General features: G+C 42.5%; 1 protein-coding gene across 2 annotated transcripts in view; it reads right to left on the reverse strand.

Moving 5' to 3' along the window:
- FBXL2 (F-box and leucine rich repeat protein 2) overlaps positions 1-19,718 on the reverse strand; it is a 42,571-nt gene extending 22,853 nt beyond the window's left edge. Inside the window, exons 1-3 of one of the 2 annotated variants that reach the window (XM_066351760.1) lie at positions 19,619-19,718; positions 11,724-11,785; positions 11,487-11,580 (exon numbers count right to left, since the gene is read on the reverse strand). In XM_066351760.1, the coding sequence (XP_066207857.1) occupies positions 11,487-11,580; positions 11,724-11,785; positions 19,619-19,621 (159 nt within the window). In that variant the 5' untranslated portion in view covers positions 19,622-19,718. The remainder of the gene's footprint in view (positions 1-11,486; positions 11,581-11,723; positions 11,786-19,618) is intronic. The other variant, XM_066351758.1, reaches the window with a different exon arrangement.
- Positions 19,719-20,512: the final 794 nt, after the last annotated feature.

Consider the following 20,512-nt stretch of genomic DNA (forward strand, 5'->3'; position numbering starts at 1 on the left):
TTAAACTTTTATTACCCTTGTTCTAGGCTTGGACACAAAACAGGTCATAACTTGTTCTATTCAAAGACCAGCTCTGTAATCCTGGTGAGAGCTCAACCCTTCTCATCCCGGTGCCCCTAACACGGCCAAACCCCTTCTGGTGACAGAGGCACTAGAACAGGTTCAGATCCCTGAGTCTCAAAGAACATGGCCAAGGAAAGTTCAATGATGAAGCCCATCCGGGCAACACAGTGGAGCTCAAGGTCTGTAAGTGACTGGGTTCCTTTCTGTGTGCAAAAGCCAAGAAGCCGCAGAAGATGGGAGCGACGGAGAACAGAAAGGCGGAGAGAGGCAAACAAAACCCTAGCTGACATCAATAAGGCCCCCAGAGGCGGCAGGAGCTGTCACGCAGTGTCTGAGCCTGGCCCTGACATTCTGGCCGTGGAGGAGATGAGTTGCTGATGACAGCAAGGTGGCAGCCAGCTGTGTGTGCCTTCAGCCTGCACAGCGACAGCTGAAAACAAACAACAGCTTTTCTAGGAGAAGACAGGTGGGCGGGGTGAGGTCAGGGACAATAATAGGATCTCAATTCTTAAAGTCCTGGATGGCAGACAGGAGGCTGTGCCTGTGTGTGGGGAAGGCGCCGGAGGGAGATGGCAAACAGCCACCCGCAAGTTCTTCAAAATTCTTCACAGAAATGATCAGAAGCTGACGATCACCGGCTCAGGGAAGAATGGTAATAAAACACGAGTTGTGCCCTATGTTGGGGCACCCACAAGCAGCAGCACAAGGCTAGTGTTGGCGTAAATACCATTCTACAATCTAGGCTGCAACCCTTTTCTAGTAAACAGCAAAGGACAGACGCACGAGGGCTGCGCCAACCTTGAAAGACACAATGGGACCTTGTACGCAGGAAAATGCTAGTGGCTGAAAATCTGTACTTAAATATATATGCGAAAACATACTTCAGGGCCTCTGCACACCTACATTGCCCCTGTGAGAATACATCTTGCCCCACCTACAAGCCCTCCTGCCTCCAACGTCTGTTCGGTGCCATATGACCATTCCGCAGGGAGCCACACTTATCGTCAGCTCCGTAAAAGCGAGGACCAGCAGAGAGACAAGCGTGCTACAGCAGAACCCTGTGTCCTGCTGGGCTCGGTTCTAAAGCACATGCTGAAGGTGGAAAAGGAGTTCGCTAAGTTCTCCTTGAAAATCCCTTATGAATGTACCACCCTGGAGACCACGTATTTGATCATCTCTCGGTAGTATAACGATAACAGTAGTTAACGCTGAGTGTGTACTTACCATGTGGTAGCCACAGTTGATCCTAGTCATTTAATTGTCACAACACTGCTCTGAGGTGTTACTATCATCTCCACTTTACAGATAAGGACACTGAGCACAGAGAGGTTAAGTGTCCTGCCCAGGCCACACAGATTGTAAGAGAGGAGCTACGATTTGAACCCAGGTAGCAGTCTGGCTTGTGAGCCCAAGCCCATAACCACTCTGCAATCTGCCTTGAAGTTTGACACAGCTGTTTTCCCTCAGGACTGGACTAGATGCTATTTCTTTAACTGAACAGCAGATGAAGCAGTCTGGGTTTAGTGAGCATGCTGTACGGAAAACACGTATCTTTAAACGTGAGCATCCTAGTAACCGAAGCAAGAGGCTCACACAGTCAGACACCCAGGAGACCCTGCAGCTGGAACACTAGGGCACACCTTTCATTTCATGCTTTCCACTCAATCTTATGGCTGCTGAGCAGAAGGGTGGAGTGTCTTTGGTATTGACATGATTTGGGTTGGATTTTCACAAGTTCACTGGCATGACAGGACTCCACACTGCCAAATATGCCAAATTCCTGAACCATGTGTCAATGAATGAAACAGATGCCGTGAGCGACAGAGCCGCGGACACCGGCAGCAGGAACGGGGGTCGCCAGAGGAGCTGGAGTGGCGGGGACACTGAGTTCTGGCACTTCAGAAATGTGTTTTTCTGGAAATTACTTCCGACCTCAGCTCTGAGCACTTCACCCTTAATCAGGAAAGTGGTGCAATGGCAACTTGGTAATCAATACATATATAGGAGAGTACAGAGAGCACATGTGCTTCTGGACTCTGCATTCTGTTCCATTGGTCTGTTTGTCTACCTCTGTGCCTATGAGACCACTTTAATTAGGAAGCTTTGTAAGTCTTTTTTTTTTTTTAAACTCCATTTTGCTCATGACATCTGGGGAAATTTTATTTGCTTCTTTAGTATTATTATTAAAATAATTTTTGATCATCTTCTTAACACTGAATCCTATGCTTTGTAAGTCTTGATGTCTGGTAATGTAAGTCTTTCAATTTGGTTCTTGATTCATCAAGATTACCTTGGTTATTCTTGGCTCTTCTTGGTTGTTTGAACTTTCACTTATGTTTTAGAATCAGCATATGAATTTCCAAAAGAAAACTTGATGAAATTTTTAATGGGATTTCACTGAATTTATAGGAACTTGTGGAGAACTGAGATCTTTACAATATTAAGTCTTTTGACCCAGAAATGCACCAATAACTACAAGAGAGGAAATCTACAGACCAGCCTCTCTTGGGAACATAATGCAAAAATCCTAAACAGCATATCAGATCAAATCCAGTGATACATAAAAACATTTAACATACGGTCAGATTTAACATTGATTTAACATTTTAAACCAATCAATACCATTTATAGTAATAGAATAATAAAACCCTATGATATCTTAAAAGATGAACTGTGGAGTAACTATAAAAGATGTAACACACACACACACTGCCTGACCTGTGGTGGCACAGTGGATCAAGCGTCGACCTGGAATGCTAAGGTCGCCGGTTCAAAACTATGGGCTTGCCCAATCAAGGCACATATGGGAGTTGATGCTTTCTGCTCCTCCCTCCCTTCTCTCTCTCTCTCTCTCTCTCTCTTTCTCTCTATCTCTCTCTCTGTCTCTCTTCTCTAAAATGAATAAAAATAATTAAAAAAAAAAGATGTAACACACACATAATGGCAATACCAGAAGAAATCCTGGAGGCAATAATGGCTGAGAAGTTTTCAAATTTAATGAAAGGCACCAAATCATAGATTAGGAAGCTCAGAGAATGCCAATCATGACAAATGCCAGCCTCTAATTTACAGTCTGTTTTTACAACATCCTCTGTCAGTTTGGTATTAATAATTCCTCTTAATCTCATCTTAAAAATCCCTTTTAATCTATTCTTAAATTTTTTCAGCTACTTTGCTCCAAATATTACCCCTCCTATATTATCTCTCATTCCTCATCTATAATTTCCTTTACACATATGTTGAATCATCTAATCCCATCTTCTACGTCTCTTAACCTTTATTTCCATATCTTTATCTCTCTATGCTGAATTACGTATAAATTCCCTATCTCTACTTTCCAGTTCTCTAAATTCCTTTTCAGCTTCATCTAATAGAGATTTAATTCATTTACTCTCCCTTATGGCAGGTCACTTCCTCGGGCAGCTTGTAATGTTTTATCATGACCTCATTTTCATCTGATTATTGATGTGGAAAGCTTACACATCTTGGATTTTGAGATGTCCCTAAAAAATTTTACATTTGATTCTGCCAAGTTCTCCCAAAGGTTTCATCTTTCTGGCTTAAATTTTACATTGATTTCTAAGCTTGGAATTTCTAAATCATGTATACATGAGATTAGATTTCTCAAAAAAGATTTTTTTCCCCTTCATCTAAAGCCCTGATCAGATACAAGTTAGTTTGTTTGTTTTCTGGGTTTTTGGTTTTTGTTTTGTTTGTTTGAGTCCATCTTACATAATGCAGGGAACCTTTCCAGGGTCCCTGCACTATGTTGTGGTCATACGTTCAGCTCCTCCCCTTGTTCACGCAAGGCTTCATCTCTTTGCCCAGGTGACATTGAAATCCCAGCCACTGCTGGTTTGCTAACCACTCCAGTTACAAGTACACTAAAATGACTTATTTTTTGAACTATGTATTTACTCTTCGTTTTAATTGTTTCTTCTTGTGCTTTCGTGCTAGCCCAATTATAAGGTTATGGGACCCAGAAGTCAGGTGTTCCTTTTCTTTGATGGCAATTAACAGTGTGGTATACAGAATGCTGTCTACAGGGTAGAGTATCAACCATCCTTCACTTCCATTACTGTAGCAAAAAACAGAAAACAAAAAAATAACTAGGTACATGGGCTAGTTTATTTTTGATTAGACATATGACCTCTAGTGCTGAATAATCGGTTAAACTGGAAGTCTTTCTCTGCTGAACAGAATAATAATTATATGCTTTATCTTTTATAGGTAGATATATATGAAGATATGTGAGGATTTTTGCTTTGGGTACAATCTTTTTGACTGAAGAGCAGTAAGATACAGAAGGAAGAACTGAAGATTTAGAGTCAACAGGCCTTAATTGAAGTCTCAGATCCACATAGACCAGGGGTCTCAAACTCAACTCAGCATGTGGGCCGCAGAGCAAGATCACAGCCGTTCGGCGGGCCGCACTAGGTCTACAAAAGGCAACTGTTACGCAACACTTTTCAGTGTCACAAAATGACCAGAAACTGTAGTTCGCATCACAACTGCTGTTAACTAAGCTAATATCTAGCTAGGATGCTAGAGAAATGAAAAATACAAGTAGGCCCCTAGGCTTACTTAATTTTATCCAAAATATTTTGAACTTCGTGCATTAGTCTGCGGGCCGCACAAAATTGTTCGGCGGGCCGCATGCGGCCCATGGGCCGCGAGTTTGAGACCCCTGACATAGACCTTTCAAACTTCAAATCTCATGTTTTTACCAACTGTGGAATCTTGATCAACTCACTCAACCTTTGAGCCTCGGACTTTCATCTATAAGCTAAAGATGATTTAAACTGTTCTACTTCAAAAGATTAGTTTGAGTATCAAGTGATGATTATGAAATTGCTACAGTGTATACTTTCTTTTCCCCCCCCAAATAATAATCAGTAGTAGACATTAGACTGGAGGGGCCATACAAACTGAGAACAATTTCTAAGAAAAAAAAGAATAAGTGGAAATATGGCCAGTTTCTTTCAAACTGGAGGCAGAACCTTAACAGAGCTTTGGGGAAGTGCGGGGAACATCACCCATGAACACCAGCTGTTCTGCTAGAAATCGCTGAAGGTTAAGAGTGGCAATAAGCCCCAGAATGTGACAACCGGGGGCATTTCTGTACTTGTACACTTCCTCCATATGCTTAGATCAGCTAGGATAAGTGATGCCAGGTCCTTCACTTTTTTTTTTTTTTTTTTTTTGTATTTTTCTGAAGCTGGAAACGGGGAGAGACAGTCAGACTCCCGCATGCGCCCGACCAGGATCCACCTGGCACGCCCACCAGGGGGCAACGCTCTGCCCACCAGGGGGTGATGCTCTGCCCCTCCGGGGCGTTGCTCTGTTGCAACCAGAGCCACTCTAGCACCTGGGGCAGAGGCCAAGGAGCCATCCCCAGCGCCCGGGCCATCTCTGCTCCAGTGGAGCCTTGGCTGCGGGAGGGGAAGAGAGAGACAGAGAGGAAGGAGAGGGGGAGGGGTGGAGAAGCAGATGGGCACCTCTCCTGTGTGCCCTGGCCGGGAATCGAACCCGGGACTTCTGCACGCCAGGCCGACGCTCTACCACTGAGCCAGCCGGCCAGGGCTCCTTCACATTCTTCAAAGAACTACCTAATAGAGTGATACCCTCAAAGATGAAAATACAGGCTCAGTGCTTTTGTGCAAATGAATAATCTTTGAAGTAGGAACACACACACACAAAAACAAAACTTTTCCTAAAGACCACTAAGCCTGTGTTCATACACCAAGGCACATTATTAACAAGGGAAAACTATGTTCGTTAAGCAAATGTTAAATTTGAGGTTTTAGAGTATTGGTTTAGTGGTGTTTTTTAATAGAAATAAAAACCTTTTAATTCCACGAGTCGTCTTTTAAAGGTATCTCCAAAGAACTCAAACGTGTACATCTACTTGAACTGCTGAGATGAGAAACTTCGTGCTTAATTCTGTCGTGCGTCCACATAAATTTTAAAAGGGAAAGAATGGTGATTTAAGTTTTTTAAAAATGTCTCTAATAAGAGGTTTCTTTCATTATTGTTATTAATAAGAGCTTTGTCTTCCCAAAATGCTTTAAAATATTTATTCTCAATAAATTCAATAAAATTAAAAATATATATACAGGGGGTCCTCAGGTTATGATAGTCTAAACATATGTTTTGAGTTTACAATGTTCACTCCCATAAGAGCTTTAAAAAATTGAGACGTGAGTGTTTTGGCTTATGGACTACCTGGTCCTCTGCTGAGGACCTTGTTCAGCTGGAGAAGCTGCTGATTGAAGAGGAAGAGACAGAAACCCCAGAACCCAAGAGATCTAGCAACGGTTTGGCAGAAGGTTTTTCTTTTTTATTTTATTTTTTTCCTTAAGTGAGAAGCAGGGAGGCAGAGAGACAGACTCCTGCATGTGCCCAACCAGGATCCGCCCAGCAAGCCCACTATGGGGTGATGCTCTGCACATCTGGGGCCCTCAGTCTGTTGCAACCGGAGCTATTTTAGTACCTGAGGCAGAGACCCTGGAGCCATCCTCAGCGCCCGGGCCAACTTTGCTCCATTGGAGCCTTGGCTGCGGGAGAGAAAGAGAGACGTAGAGAGAAGGGAGAGGGGAAGGGCGGAGAAGCAGATGGTCGCTTCTTCTGTGTGCCCTGGCCAGGAATTGAACCCAGGACATCCACACACTGGGCTGACGCTCTACCACTGAGCCAATGGGCCAGGGTCTGGCAGAAGAATTTTCTATGGTAGAGGGTTGGTTGGCAAAATTTCAGGCTGAGGACCCCAGAGATGACAGACTCAGTCAGGTCTACAGAGCTGTTATGGATGCCTTGCCATGCTATAGGCAGATTTTGGATGAGAAGAAGTCATCAACCTTCCGGACTAGCCTGGAACAATTCTTTAAGAAGGTAGAGAGGCCTGCAACAGACCCTGTACCCTCTACACCAGCTGCTTCTCGAGATGAAACACCTGTAGTACAGGTGGAATCACCTCCAGCGTCTCCTGCATGCTCCTTAGGCAATCCTGATTCACCTGACCCAGTGTCTCCAGCACCTTCTGCAGGTTCTCCTGACTCTCCAGCTTCCTCCTCCCAATAAGTCACTCTCTCCCACCTTGCAATGCCCCTTCCAGTGTACAAGCCAGCCACAGGGATAAAGGTAAGGATTTTTTTTTACACTGATTTTTTGTTATTTTTTTTCTGTTACTACAGTACAGTAGATTTATGTTCTTTTCCTTTTTCTGTGGCTTAGTTGTGTTTTTATGTTCTAGATTATGATTTTACAACTGTTTAGGATAGGTAAGTGACTTAGGCTAGGGTGTGTTTCAACTTATACCAAAATTCAGGTTACGTCACTGTCGTAGGACGGAGCTGTGTCATAACCCGAGGACCCCCTGTACATATTTACTGCATGTAGCACTCTCTATCTGTTGTGAAGCAATCTGCATGTGCTTTTACTTCATCATTAACATCTGAAAGCAAGCATAATAGAAGTAAAAACTTAAGGTCAAATTAATATTAAAATTTATAATGTGAGTCTGGAACCAGTATCTGACTCACATAAGACTCCTTTTCTCTCCTGGCCAGGTGGCTCAGTGGATAGTGTCCTGGCACACCGAGGTCACGGGTTTGATCCCCAGTCCAGGCACGTACGAGGAGCAATCACTGAGTGCACAATAAATGGAACGAGTGGAAGCTTCACTCTCTCACTCTCTCTCACATCAATGGAAAAAATTTTTTTAAAAGACACCTTTTCCCAAAAGAGGAATGATTTCTTCCAAGAGAATGCCTTTTTTATAATGCAAAATAACTATCAGTTGTTGTAATACCACCACTGATCTGCTTAAGCCCTAGCAGTGGTTGGTTTCATATCCGATGGTACTATGCACTGGCCACTGTGCACCAGATTGAGTTAGTCCAGGCTGATGAAGCACTGGGCTCCATTCCCTCACTTCCTAAGCAGGTTCTCTACTGACATATGGTGAGCAGCAGCAGCATATGGGAAGGGCCGTATCAGGACAGCTTGCTTTTCTCGGCTGTCTGCATTAAAACTGAGTGCATGGTTGAACAGCACTGATTAAGTATTCAGGCATCCAAAACTGATATTAATTAAAAACAATAAGCTAACATTTAGTTAACATTTATTAAATGCCAGGAACTCTAAGAGCTAGCAACAATCCCATAAGGTAAGAAATATGACTATTGCTATTTTATAGAAATGGGAAATTATGGCCCAGAGAGTTAAGTCACTTTGTGGTCACAACTGGTAAATGGGGAGAGCTGGAATCTCAGCCCCGTCTGGCTCCAAGAGTAGTACAATAATGAGGAAAAACATATGTAATGACAACACAACTCACTAACAGATATGTAGGTTACAAAAATGAAATACCCCCATTGTTATAAGCATTATATAACTGACTCCCAAGGACAGTAAAATTACAAACTGTATTGTTGAACCGTGTGAGTGAAGAGCAGAGAAGGAGAACTTGAACGCCTTTAATTTATGAGTGAAAGCTGGGTAGAAAAAGCAAAATTGTAAAAACATGTTAAGTAACAAGCTAAAAATGGGTGGTAGATGAAATCTGTGAATGAATAATACTGGGCTGTCTTAAAACTAGCAATAAGATGATCAGCTGAAAACACCAACTCACAGGTTTTTCTGAGTGATTCAAAGTGACAGAATTGGATGCAAAGAAGCAGGTGACCCCAGGCCACGCTTGTTAATGGTTCCAAAGGGAAAGCTGAGGCCCCGCCTGCTGTGGTCAGGAATGGAAGCCAGTGGCGAATCTAAGAGGGTGGGAAGAGGCAGTCAAAACGGCCGGAGAGCCGAGGGCCTCAGCTACAGGCAGGAAAGATTACCATCAGGTCAGAGTCACATCCACTGATGAAGTAAGACTGGAGGTGAACAAGAATTCACAGGAAGAGGAACAGCGGTCTGCACTGTCACAAAGAAGTGTACAATGTGAAATAACACTGTACGCCCAGGACAGGCTGAGAGAATGAAGACAGCGTTTGAGCAAAAAGAACCCACACTGAGGCTGCAGGAAGTGGACACTGTGACACTTACTTTACTGTGGGATCCACTGATGATGAACATGGCTGCTCTGGTAGTCGGGCTCATAACCCTTCAAAGGTTTGCTTAGAAAGGTTAGTTAGGCGAGGGAGAGCTACTATCACTGAGAATGGCAAGTCTGAGAGTGAACTGGCAGGCATGTTATAAAAGCCAACGGAAATTAAAATAGCATGATTGGCTAGAGTTCATTTTGAGACTCATGAGCGAGAGACCTGTACTGGCAGTAATTTAAAACTTAAATTCCTGCCTGACCAGGTGGTGGTGCAGTGGAGAGTGTTGGCCTGGGACACTAAGGAACCAGGTTCAAAACCTGGATGTCGCCAGCTTGAGTGCGAGATCATAGATATGACCCCAAGGTTGCTGGCTCGACGGGAGCCCCGCCCCACACCTTCAAGGCACATATGAGAAAACAATCAGTGAACAACTAAGGTGCCGCAACTATGAGTTGCTACTTCTCATCTCTCTCCCTTCCTGTCTGTCTGTCCCTGCCTGTCCTCCCTCTCCCTCTCTCTCAAAAAACAAACAAACAAAAAAAATCTTAAATTCCCCTTACAGACTCCAAAATAAGGACAGAAGTGGGAACACAAACCTATGAATAGATATATTCTGCACATGTGCTCTCACATGGCAATTCTTTTTGTAAAATTGATCTGTGTCTGAGCCTTGTGGCATGATTCAAAAAACTCTAATTCCAGGATTCTAAACAGCTGGCTCCATCAGGGATGTTTAGAAGAACTAAAATTTCTAAAACAGCAGTTTAGAAGTCACACTAGCAGAGGAAGTAATATAATGCCCCCTCCGTTTTGTGGATAATAGAGACTGTTCCATGGCTGAGTAGTGTAAAAGCTAAACCCGGAAGGGGAAAACTATGAAGTTAGCCGCCCTGAGTCAGAGACAGCAGCAGCGTTCACGAGCCCGGTGGACTTCAATCACACCCCAGTGCTGAATGACTAATACGGCTCTGCGTGGAGCTGGTGATGATTCCCCAGAGTAAAAGTGGCATACGCATATTAGTGCTTGATATCTGTGCTAAAATTTGTTCAGACCAAGAATGAAAAATCGCACTATTCTAGGGGACACCATCCGTTCTGTAGACTGTTGAGGATGGCAGCCCCCACAGCTGTATACTAACAGCCTGCCCACCTGAACCCAGCCATATCGGTTCTAATGACTTACTGTGCTTAAGCAAGGCCTATGGGCTTATCTGATAAACATATCGTTCCTTTCTAGTTACTACTTGCCTAACTTTAAAACAGTCCAAATGCCAAAAACATTGTCTTATCCAAACAGATGTTTGTTTTGTTGAAATATAATACAATCGATGCATTTTCCACATGATCCTGTCATGAGCTGATTTTCTTTTTTATTAACTGAGTTGAATGAGCTCATGACAACATGGACAAACACCTGATGACTAAGGAAAACACCCTCTGCAGCCCCTGAAATGTGATCACCACCACAAAGAAGCTAAGTCCTCACCCTGCTTCTGACTCAGGAAAAACAGTCTAACATACTGAGGACAGCAAAGGCTAGCAATCTGTGGCATTTCCAGACGGCGCTGCGGTGAACTCCAATATGTAACAAAATTCACACTCATTCCCCAAAACTTAACATGAGATTTAGCACAGCCCGGGAACAGAGTCATCTGGCTAATCTCTTACTGTATGTCAACATTGCCCCCCAATTTTTTCCACAGAATACTGAAAGGGTTGTCCACGGTAAGTTTAAAATGTCGCAATTCTCCATCTGGGAGCAGCACTCTGCTATGAGCTTACTGAGGCTCTGAGAAGTCAGGCTGTAAAGAAACGGGTTTTGTTAGCCTAGTGTTCCCCCATACTTCTTTGTTCACAAAACCTGTTTTTGTTTGGTGGAACATCAGTAATATAAGAAGAAATAGGGACATGCCACGCAAAGCTTACTATGTATATATGTATTAAATATTTGTAAACAATTAAAATGTAGCATCCAAAACTAAAATGCGATGGATTTTATGACTGCAGAGTAGTAAGGAAATTGCAGTGCCTCAGGGTCAACAGATGTTGGTTGAGAGATTTGGTAAAGTGACAAGGAAAACACCATTACTATACATTCAGTGATGCCAAAGGACAAAAAGCCTATTTTATATAGTACTCACTGTCACATCATAAAATGGATAAGAACGTATCAATTCTGGGTTGAGAACATTTTAAATGCTCAGTAAGAACATAAATGAACTTACTTTAAAACCAATTTTATCAAGAAAACTAAGTGTCTATGACTTCAGAAGCTCATAACCTTAACACTAATCTCTCCTCGTGTTATTAACTACATTGAGATTATCTACTGGTACCAAAACAACGGCACCAACTGAAGATTATTACAATACTTACCACATTACAAAAAGAATCCAGACCAATGCTATGCACATACTTAGTACATTCTGGATTAGACCAAGTAAAATTTAACAACAAGCTGAACAGCATTCTATAAAACAAAAACAAAAAGTCGGTTAGGCTAATTCTGTCTGTTTTTCTGTGCTATGGACTCATAGTGAGAAAGAAGACTCTCTTGGAATTTGATGATGGAATCAAATCTGAATTCTTTATCTAAAGCTTATCTACACTTACCTTAAAAGAAGTTCTTTGGGTAACTTTTTGTTAATAAGGCCTTCATCATTATTTGCGAAAACCTAAAAGAGGAAGAGAAAAGGAAATTGTTAGTGTTCCTCAATCAATTAAAAAAATGTTACCTGTCCTTTAGATCAGAACACCCAATCACTGTGCTACAGACAGGATACTAATTTGATGAAGCCACCACACTTCAATATTGAAAGATATAAGAACAGTTGATACTCTATCACCATTTTATTAAAATGGCAACACACAGCCATTTCTATACTATATTGTATCGGAGATTATAGCCAAGGTTATTAGGCAAGAACATAAATAAAAGGCATGTTGATCGGAAAGAAAGATGTAAGACAACCTCTAGTCACAGATGACAATCTTGTATATAGAAAAAAAAATTAAAACTATTAGAACTAATCAAGGAGTTCATCAGGGTTGCAGAATACAATATACAAATATATGATATACTTAGATAAAATAAATTATATTTCCATACATTAGCAATGAACCTCAAACTAACATTAAGAAAGAAATCTTGCCCTGGCCGGTTGGCTCAGCGGTAGAGCGTCGGCCTGGCGTGCAGGGGACCCGGGTTCGATTCCCGGCCAGGGCACATAGGAGAAGCACCCATTTGCTTCTCCACCCCCACCCCCTCCTTCCTCTCTGTCTCTCTCTTCCCCTCCCGCAGCCAAGGCTCCATTGGAGCAAAGATGGCCCGGACGCTGGGGATGGCTCCTTGGCCTCTGCCCCAGGTGCTAGAGTGGCTCTGGTCGCGGCAGAGCGACGCCCCGGAGGGGCAGAGCATCGCCCCCTGGTGGGCAGAGTGTGGCCCCTGGTGGGCGTGCCGGGTGGATCCTGGTCGGGCGCATGTGGGAGTCTGTCTGACTGTCTCTCCCCGTTTCCAGCTTCAGAAAAATACCAAAAAAAAAAAAAAAAAAAGAAAGAAATCTTATTTACAACAGCATTAAAAAGAATAAAATACTTAAGAATAGGCCCTGGTCGGTTGGCTCAGTGGTAGAGCATCAGCCTGGCATGCAGGAGTCCTGGGTTTGATTCCTGACCAGGGCACACAGGAGAAGTGCCCATCTGTTTCTCCACCCCTCCCCCTCTCCTTCCTCTCTGTCTCTCTCTTCCCCTCCCGCAGCCAAGGCTCCATTGGAGCAAAGTTGGCCTGGGCGCTGAGGATGGCTCTATGGCCTCTGCCTCAGGTGCTAGAATGGCTCTGGTTGCAAGAGAGCATCGCCCCCTGGTGGGCATGCCCGGTGGATCCCGGTTGGGCGCATGCGGGAGTCTATTTGACTGCCTCCCCGTTTCCAACTTCAGAAAAATACAAAAAAAAAAATACTTACGAATAAATTTAACTAAAGAAGTGCAAGACTTATATATCAAAAACTTATATGAAACATTAATGAAAGTTAAAAAGACAAATATACTCACATCCTATCTTCATGAATTTGAAGATTTAATAGTGTTAACAACATTTCTCAAACTGACCCATAGATTGAATAAAATCTCTATCAAAATGCCAAATACCTTTTTATTGAAAAATTTAAAAAATTGAACCTTTGAAATTCATATGGAAATGCAAGGGACTTACAACAGCCAAAATAAAATCATGTGCTGCATAACAATGTTTCAGTCAGTGAAGGACCGACCACATCAACAACGGTGATCTCATAAGATTGTAATGGAGCTGAAATATTCCTGTCACCCTAGCGATATCATAGCCATTGCAACATCGTAGCGTGACGCATTACTCATGCGTTTGTGGTGATGTTAGTGTACAATCTTTATAAAATCTACAGTAGTGTTACAGTAATGACGTAGGCCTTCACATTTATTCACCATTCCGATTCACTGACTCACCCAGAGCCACTTCCAGTTCCGCGAGCTCCCTTCACATTAAGTGCCTTATACGGATATACCATTTTTTTTCTCTTATACTGTGTTTTTACTGTATCTTTTTCAATGTTTAAATGTGTTTAAACACACAAATACTTACCATGTGTTACAGCTGCCTACAGTATTTTCAGTACAGTAATATGCTGTACACAGGCTTATAGCCTAGGAGTAATTGGGCTATATACCATATAGTCTAGGTATAAGCTGCACCATCTAGCTTTGTGTAAGTGCATTCTTTGATGCTCACACAATGATGAAATTGTCTAATGATGTATATCTCTTAATGTATCCCTTTCATTAAGCAATGCACAACTGTAATCTTGAAAAAAAAAAAGTGGTGGGATTCACACTTCCTGACTTTAAAACTTACCACAGAACTACAGGAATTGAAACACTGTGGTACTGGCAAAAGGACAGACACACAGCTCAATGAAATAGAACTGAGAGTACAGAAATAAACTCTTTGAGGGCAACTGAGCTTTGGCCAGTGTGCCAAGATAATTCAATGGAGAAAGAACAGTCCTTTCAGCACATGGTGCCAGGACAACTGGCTGTCTACATGCAAAACAACAAAGTTGATCCCTACCTCACATCATATAAAAAATGAACCCCAAATTAATCAAAGACCTAAATAAATATGAGTTAAAACTATAACCCTTAAAAGAAAACAGTATAAATGCTGGTGACCTTGAATTATGTAATGGTTTCTTAGATATGACACCTGAAGCACAAGCAACCAGAGAAAGAAACAGGTAAATCGGACTTAGTCAAAATTAAAAACCTTTGTGGTTTAAAGGGCATCATCAAGAAAGTGAAAAGAAAATCCACACAATAGGAGAAAATATCTGCAAATCACATATCTGATAAAAGGACTGTATCTAGAATACTGTATATATAAAGAATGTTCATAATTCAACAATAAACAGATAAATAAACCAGTTAAAAATGAGCATGGGATCTAAACAGACATTTCTGCAAAGATATGCAAATCACCAATAAGCACAGTAAAAAAAAAAGTTCAACATTATTAGTCTTCAGGAAAGTGCAAATCAAAAACACAAATGAGATACTTCACAGCCAGAAGGATGGCTCAAATCAGCCAGATAACAACACATAATGATGAGAACGTGGAAAATTTTGAACCCTCATATACTGCTGGTGAGAATGTAAAATGGTGTATCCACTTTGGAAAACAGTTCGCAGTTCTTCAAAGGTTAAACATAGAGTTCCTATGTGAACCAGACATTCCAACCATGGGTAGCTATCTAGAAGAAATAAAAATGTGTTCTTAAAAAAACTTGTACACGAACGTTCATAGCAGAATTATTCATAATAGCCCAAAAGTGGAAATAATCCAAATGGCTATCTGCTGATGAACAGATCAACAAAATGTGGTGTATCCATACAATGGAAAATCATTCACCAATCAAAAGGAACAAAGTACCAACATATATTACAACAGCAATGAGCCTTAACAATATTATGCCACATGAAAGAAGACACAAACAAAAGGCCACATAGTGTATGATTGTGACTCCACAAAAACTTTCCCAGTGACTTCCCTGTTCTGCTTCCTTAGACACCTGTGCTCCAGTCCCATCTCTTTCAGAGACACCCCAGTTCTGGAGGTGCCCGTGGCTGAGGTAGACACTACAAGGCAGACGTGAGACAAAAGTGAGGTGCGGAAGGCAAAGGTCAAAGTGTAGTCCAACCCAAAGCTATATCTGGGGGTGAGGGGGGGGTGGGGGGACACAGGAGGGAGAAGGGGAGCCAAGTAAATCCTGCGGGATGTCATTAGACAACTAGGAAGTTTGTCATAAAATAAAAAAGAGCTTGGTGGCTCCATGGATAAGACACTGAGACTCTTAATCTCGGTGTAATACATTCATACCAGGCATGGGCACAATCTTCAGTTTGGAAAGAAGCCATGGTGTAATGGTTAAGAAGCCAGACTTTTTTTTTTTTTTTTTTTTTTTTTTACGTTTTTCTGAAGCTGGAAACAGGGAGAGACAGTCAGACAGACTCCCGCATGCGCCCGACCGGGATCCACCCAGCACGCCCACCATGGGGTGACGCTCTGCCCACCAGGGGGCGATGCTCTGCCCATCCTGGGCGTCGCCATGTTGCTACCAGAGCCACTCTAGCGCCTGGGGCAGAGGCCACAGAGCCATCCCCAGCGCCCGGGCCATCTTTGCTCCAATGGAGCCTTGGCTGCGGGAGGGGAAGAGAGAGACAGAGAGGAAAGCGCGGCGGAGGGGTGGAGAAGCAAATGGGCGCTTCTCCTATGTGCCCTGGCCGGGAATCGAACCCGAGTCCTCCGCACGCTAGGCCGACGCTCTACCGCTGAGCCAACCGGCCAGGGCCAAGAAGCCAGACTTTGAAGACAGACGGGCTGAGTTCAAATCCTGCCTCAACCACTCGCCAACCACGTGACCTTGGGCACGTTGCCTAATCAATCTGAGGGTGTTAAATAGGTATAATGCCTATCTCCTAGGGATGTTGGAAGGGTTAAATGAGATGTGAAGTGATCAGCCTAAAACTAGGCACAGTGAAAGGCTCTATGAAAGAGAATTACTGTTACAATTAAATACTAAAAATTATGTTCCGGCCACAGTACAGACAAAAGGGAGACCAACATTGTCAAGGGTAAAAAAAAAAAAAAATTAATAGAGAAACCTCTTCTTTTCACAATCTATTAACATAGGTCTCATTATATAAGCTCTCTTGATTATATCATGTGATGGCAACAGAACAAAACTCTGTAGACCTTGGATATACTTTATTGTAAAGTTCCCCCCCACCTCGTGCTTCCCAACACCAGTATACAAAGAGAAGTGTCAAAACGGGAAAGTCCAAGAGAAGGAAGGAAAATGGGGAAACTGTACGATACAATGTTATTTTATGTTTCCAAAGAAGAAATCTGCCTGACAAGCTGAAGTGTTAATAACAAAAACTTGATGGCAATAAGTATCCTAATGTATATTTTGATCCATATGAGTTAAAGTATAAACAATTATTTGATGTCTTTTTGCAACAATTTTAGAACACACAACTAAAATAAATGTAATTACTATTAGGAAAAAATCCACAGAAAATTTTATTTCTTAAAAGTTTCATCCCCCGAGTCTAAATGGCTTTAGGTAAAGCACTGGTCTTTATGATTCTCAAAGAGTTAAGTGTCAATTCCTAAACACAAAGTGAAATGACAGGAGAAATTTACAATGCTGTTACAGCCCCGAGTATGAACCCTAATCTAATAACCTGTCTACATCTATTCCTTTTCATTCCATCTTTGTGAAAGAGGGGAGGACCAGGGAGGGGGAGGCGAGGCGAGGCATGCCTCCTCTGTTCTGTAGTATCTAGTCTACTGCCAGAAACACCAAAACACAAGTATTTCTCAGTGCTCAAGACTTTAAAATCCAAAGAAGAAAGAAAACTGATCTCCTAACATATATATGGCAAACATTTATATATTGGGAAACATATAAGATACGCTATACATTACAGTATAATCCAGTGTTTACATAAGCAGGTTCTGCGGCAAACTGACCCGTTTTGAAATCTGGTTCAGTTTATCAGCTGGGTGACCTGGGCAAGTTACTTTACCTCTCTGTGCTTCAATTTCCTCATCTCTAAAATGGGAGGGCTGTTGAGATGGTTAAGTAAGACATAAAGTGCTTAGGAAAATGTCTTGCTCATAGACTATACGGTACAAAAATAAATGTCAGCTGTCATTATTTTTATAGAGGCAACAGAAACAAGTGGCTTAATTGAAGAAATTTTCATAGAGAAATAGTTAAACAGAGTTCCAAAATCCACATGCAAAGTCATTTATATCAACTGCTAAAGTTGTATGTTTAAATCCAAGCATTTAATGAAGGGTAATGTTAAGATCTCGAATACAGTTTTGGGGATGATACAGGTGGCTTCCTCAAGCCCCCTCCTACAGCCACCACTCATCCCCCACGTCCCTTCGAGCCTAGGCATCAGCTTTTCACTCAACTGAGTCTCTTCCATGATATAAATCCTTAATGCTTAACGATATACAAAAAAGGCAAAGCACTTCTAAGTTTAGCAAAGCAACCACTAGTGTACAACTACAGTAAAATGCTTTTCTGTTAAGAGTAAATAAAGCTCCAGAATCCCTAAATGAATCAAGGTGGACCGTGGGTCAGAATGGAAGGGGTGGAGGAAGGAGAAGAAAGGAAAATGAACAGGAGGAATAGGAGACTTCAGAGACTTCAGAATTAATTCTTGACTAAGGTGACCACCTTTTTTACAATAAAAAGGACAAAAATAAATTGAAGAAAACAATATCGTAAATAAAAGAAACATTTTATTCATTGCAACAATAATATATCATAATATGATAAATGCATAATAAAAACATTTGTAATATTTTATATTGTAATTATGCTTACATGCCTATTAATTTTTAATAATAATTGTAAGAAAAAAGTATTCATTTAGATACAAATACGTCACATCACATGCAATGGATCGACTCTGCATTGATCGAATACAGACATTTACAGATTAGTCTTCCAATATCAAAAAGGAGGACATGTAGGAGGGACACTTTTCCAGGGAGGATGGAACTTACAAAAGGAGTGTCTTCCCTAAAGAAGGACGATTGGTCACCTTATTCTTGACTATTCTTCCTTCCTCCTTGCTATAACTGTAAGGGCTTTTCTCACATATAACCTATAAAAGTAAGTCACTGCAATATTTAAAACACTAGAGTTTTTTAAAATTCATTTTCTGAAACTCCTGTTGGCCCCATTCATTCGTCACTGTAAAGCAGCTCTAGATGAAAAAGAAACACATAAAATAAAGAAGACATTGCTGTTATTTGCCGGGAATGTTCTTCTCCTTGTTATCAACAAGCCACACACCTGGCACTTGTTTTTCCAGAGCCAGTGAGAGCTGGACTATCCCCCTTCTCTTCCTACAGTAACACCCCCTCCTTGGTTAACAAGAAAAAGACAGCACCAGCCCAGGGTTCCAAATGGTAGGTTTTCTCTCCAGAAGGCCAACTGGCATTCGGGAAGCACCCTGCATTCTCAGCTTATTAGTACTTCCACTAATCTACACTAAATTGCTGGTGATGTAAAAAAAAAAAAAAAAAAAAAAAATGTTTCCTAAAATCGAGCATTTCCTTATTACTCACCCTACCCCCTCTCAAAAAAGTGTCCGCAAGCAGATAGTCCAGCTCTTGTCTTCTCTTCCGGCCTCTGGAGAAAACACACCTTAGGTTGGCAGTTTCCTGAATCCTATTTAAGTCAACACGCAGCTGAGTCTTCAAAGCAGGTTTTCAAAAAGGAGCCGAGTGGGAGCCAGGTAGCACGCCCGCTCTCTGGTTTATTAAGTGAAGGTACTGACTTAAGACATCACAGGGTACTAGGCATGAAATTCCTGGGGGTGCTGCCCTCGGATAAAAACCTCTAGTTTAATGCTCCCTCTTTTTTTAAAAAAAAGGAGGGAGAAATCTCCAAAATTACAAATTTATATTTGCACATGCTAACATACCTGCCTAAAGAATGAGTTTAAAAGAAATACACGTATATTTTTTATATGTAACTGTAGAAACAAGACAGGAAGCACACAGACTGCAATAAATAGAGTGTTACTATGAATATCTATGATATTGATACATAGCCCTTTTTTTTTTTTTTTTTTTAACCACACCCTCTCTGGGTGGCTTCCCAGGCTCGCAGGAGCCAAAGAACGTCCCCTTGTCCGGCGGTCCACGGGGAGAGGGGTCCCAGCAGTGGCCCAGACATTCCACAGCCGAGACAGCTGGGTCGCGGTCGCCAGGGGCACGAGGCGTTCGGCGCGTCCCCCGGGTTCCCTCTCCCCGGGCCCGCCCAGCCCTGCCCAGCCCCGCAGGCCGCAGCCCGGCCCCTCCGCGACCCCGCCCGCCCGAACCCAGCAGGGGGCCTCGTGGTGACACACCGGGGTGCTGGGAAGGGCGGGGCGACCCCCAGACTCACCATGGCCGAAGTGCCGCCAGCGCGCCCACCGCCCCGGAGTCACAAGGCGCCGGCAACGCCCGTTGTCCTGGTGACGCCAGCTGGGCGCCCCGCCCCATCCCCAAGGTGGGCTTGGGCACTGCCATTGGAGACGGCGAGCACGTGACACGAAGGGGTGGTGCCCTTCGGACCGCCCCCACCGCCCCCCACGCCTTGACTCTTGGGCGGGGCCTTTTCGCTTTGCCTAGTTTGTACCTGGTCCACCGTCACCCGGATCACCTTGACATCCCTCACCTGACACATAACCAGGCAGCAGACTGCCCAGCTGGACAAGCCCTTTATGGATTCTTCACTTAAGAATCTGCTTACACAGGTAATACATAATAATTGAAGACATTTTAAATGAACTATAACAAGAATGAGAAAGAATAGAACCAGGCTAAATCCCGGCACCTGAGGTAACCCCTGCTTTATTTTCTGGTCTATCGGCCTCCAAGCTTCCCACACACACATAAAAAATGTTATATTGTGTTCTTAAAAATGGAAGCAAACCATATGCACTTTTATAATCCACTTTTTCTATTAAAAATTATCTTTGCATGTCAATTCATGGAATAGCATTGTATATGTACACTCTAATGAATTAAATCAATTGTCAATTTGTTGGATATTTCTAATATGGTCGAAGAGAACTTTAGGTATCCTCAAACCCAGGCCATGAAGTCTGTGAAGAGACATAATACCCACCCTGACATCTCCCTTGAATGTCTAATAGACATCTCAAACTTAATAAAGCCCAGATAAGGCTTTTTTTTTTTTTTTTAATTTTTAGAGAGGAGAGAGAGAGAGAGAGAGAGAGAGAGAGAGAAGGGGGAGGGAGGAGCAGGAAGCATCAACTCCCATATATGCCTTGAC

The sequence above is a fragment of the Saccopteryx leptura genome, chromosome 10 (assembly GCF_036850995.1).
Source record: "Saccopteryx leptura isolate mSacLep1 chromosome 10, mSacLep1_pri_phased_curated, whole genome shotgun sequence".
In the NCBI taxonomy this organism is placed as follows: Eukaryota; Metazoa; Chordata; class Mammalia; order Chiroptera; family Emballonuridae; genus Saccopteryx; species Saccopteryx leptura.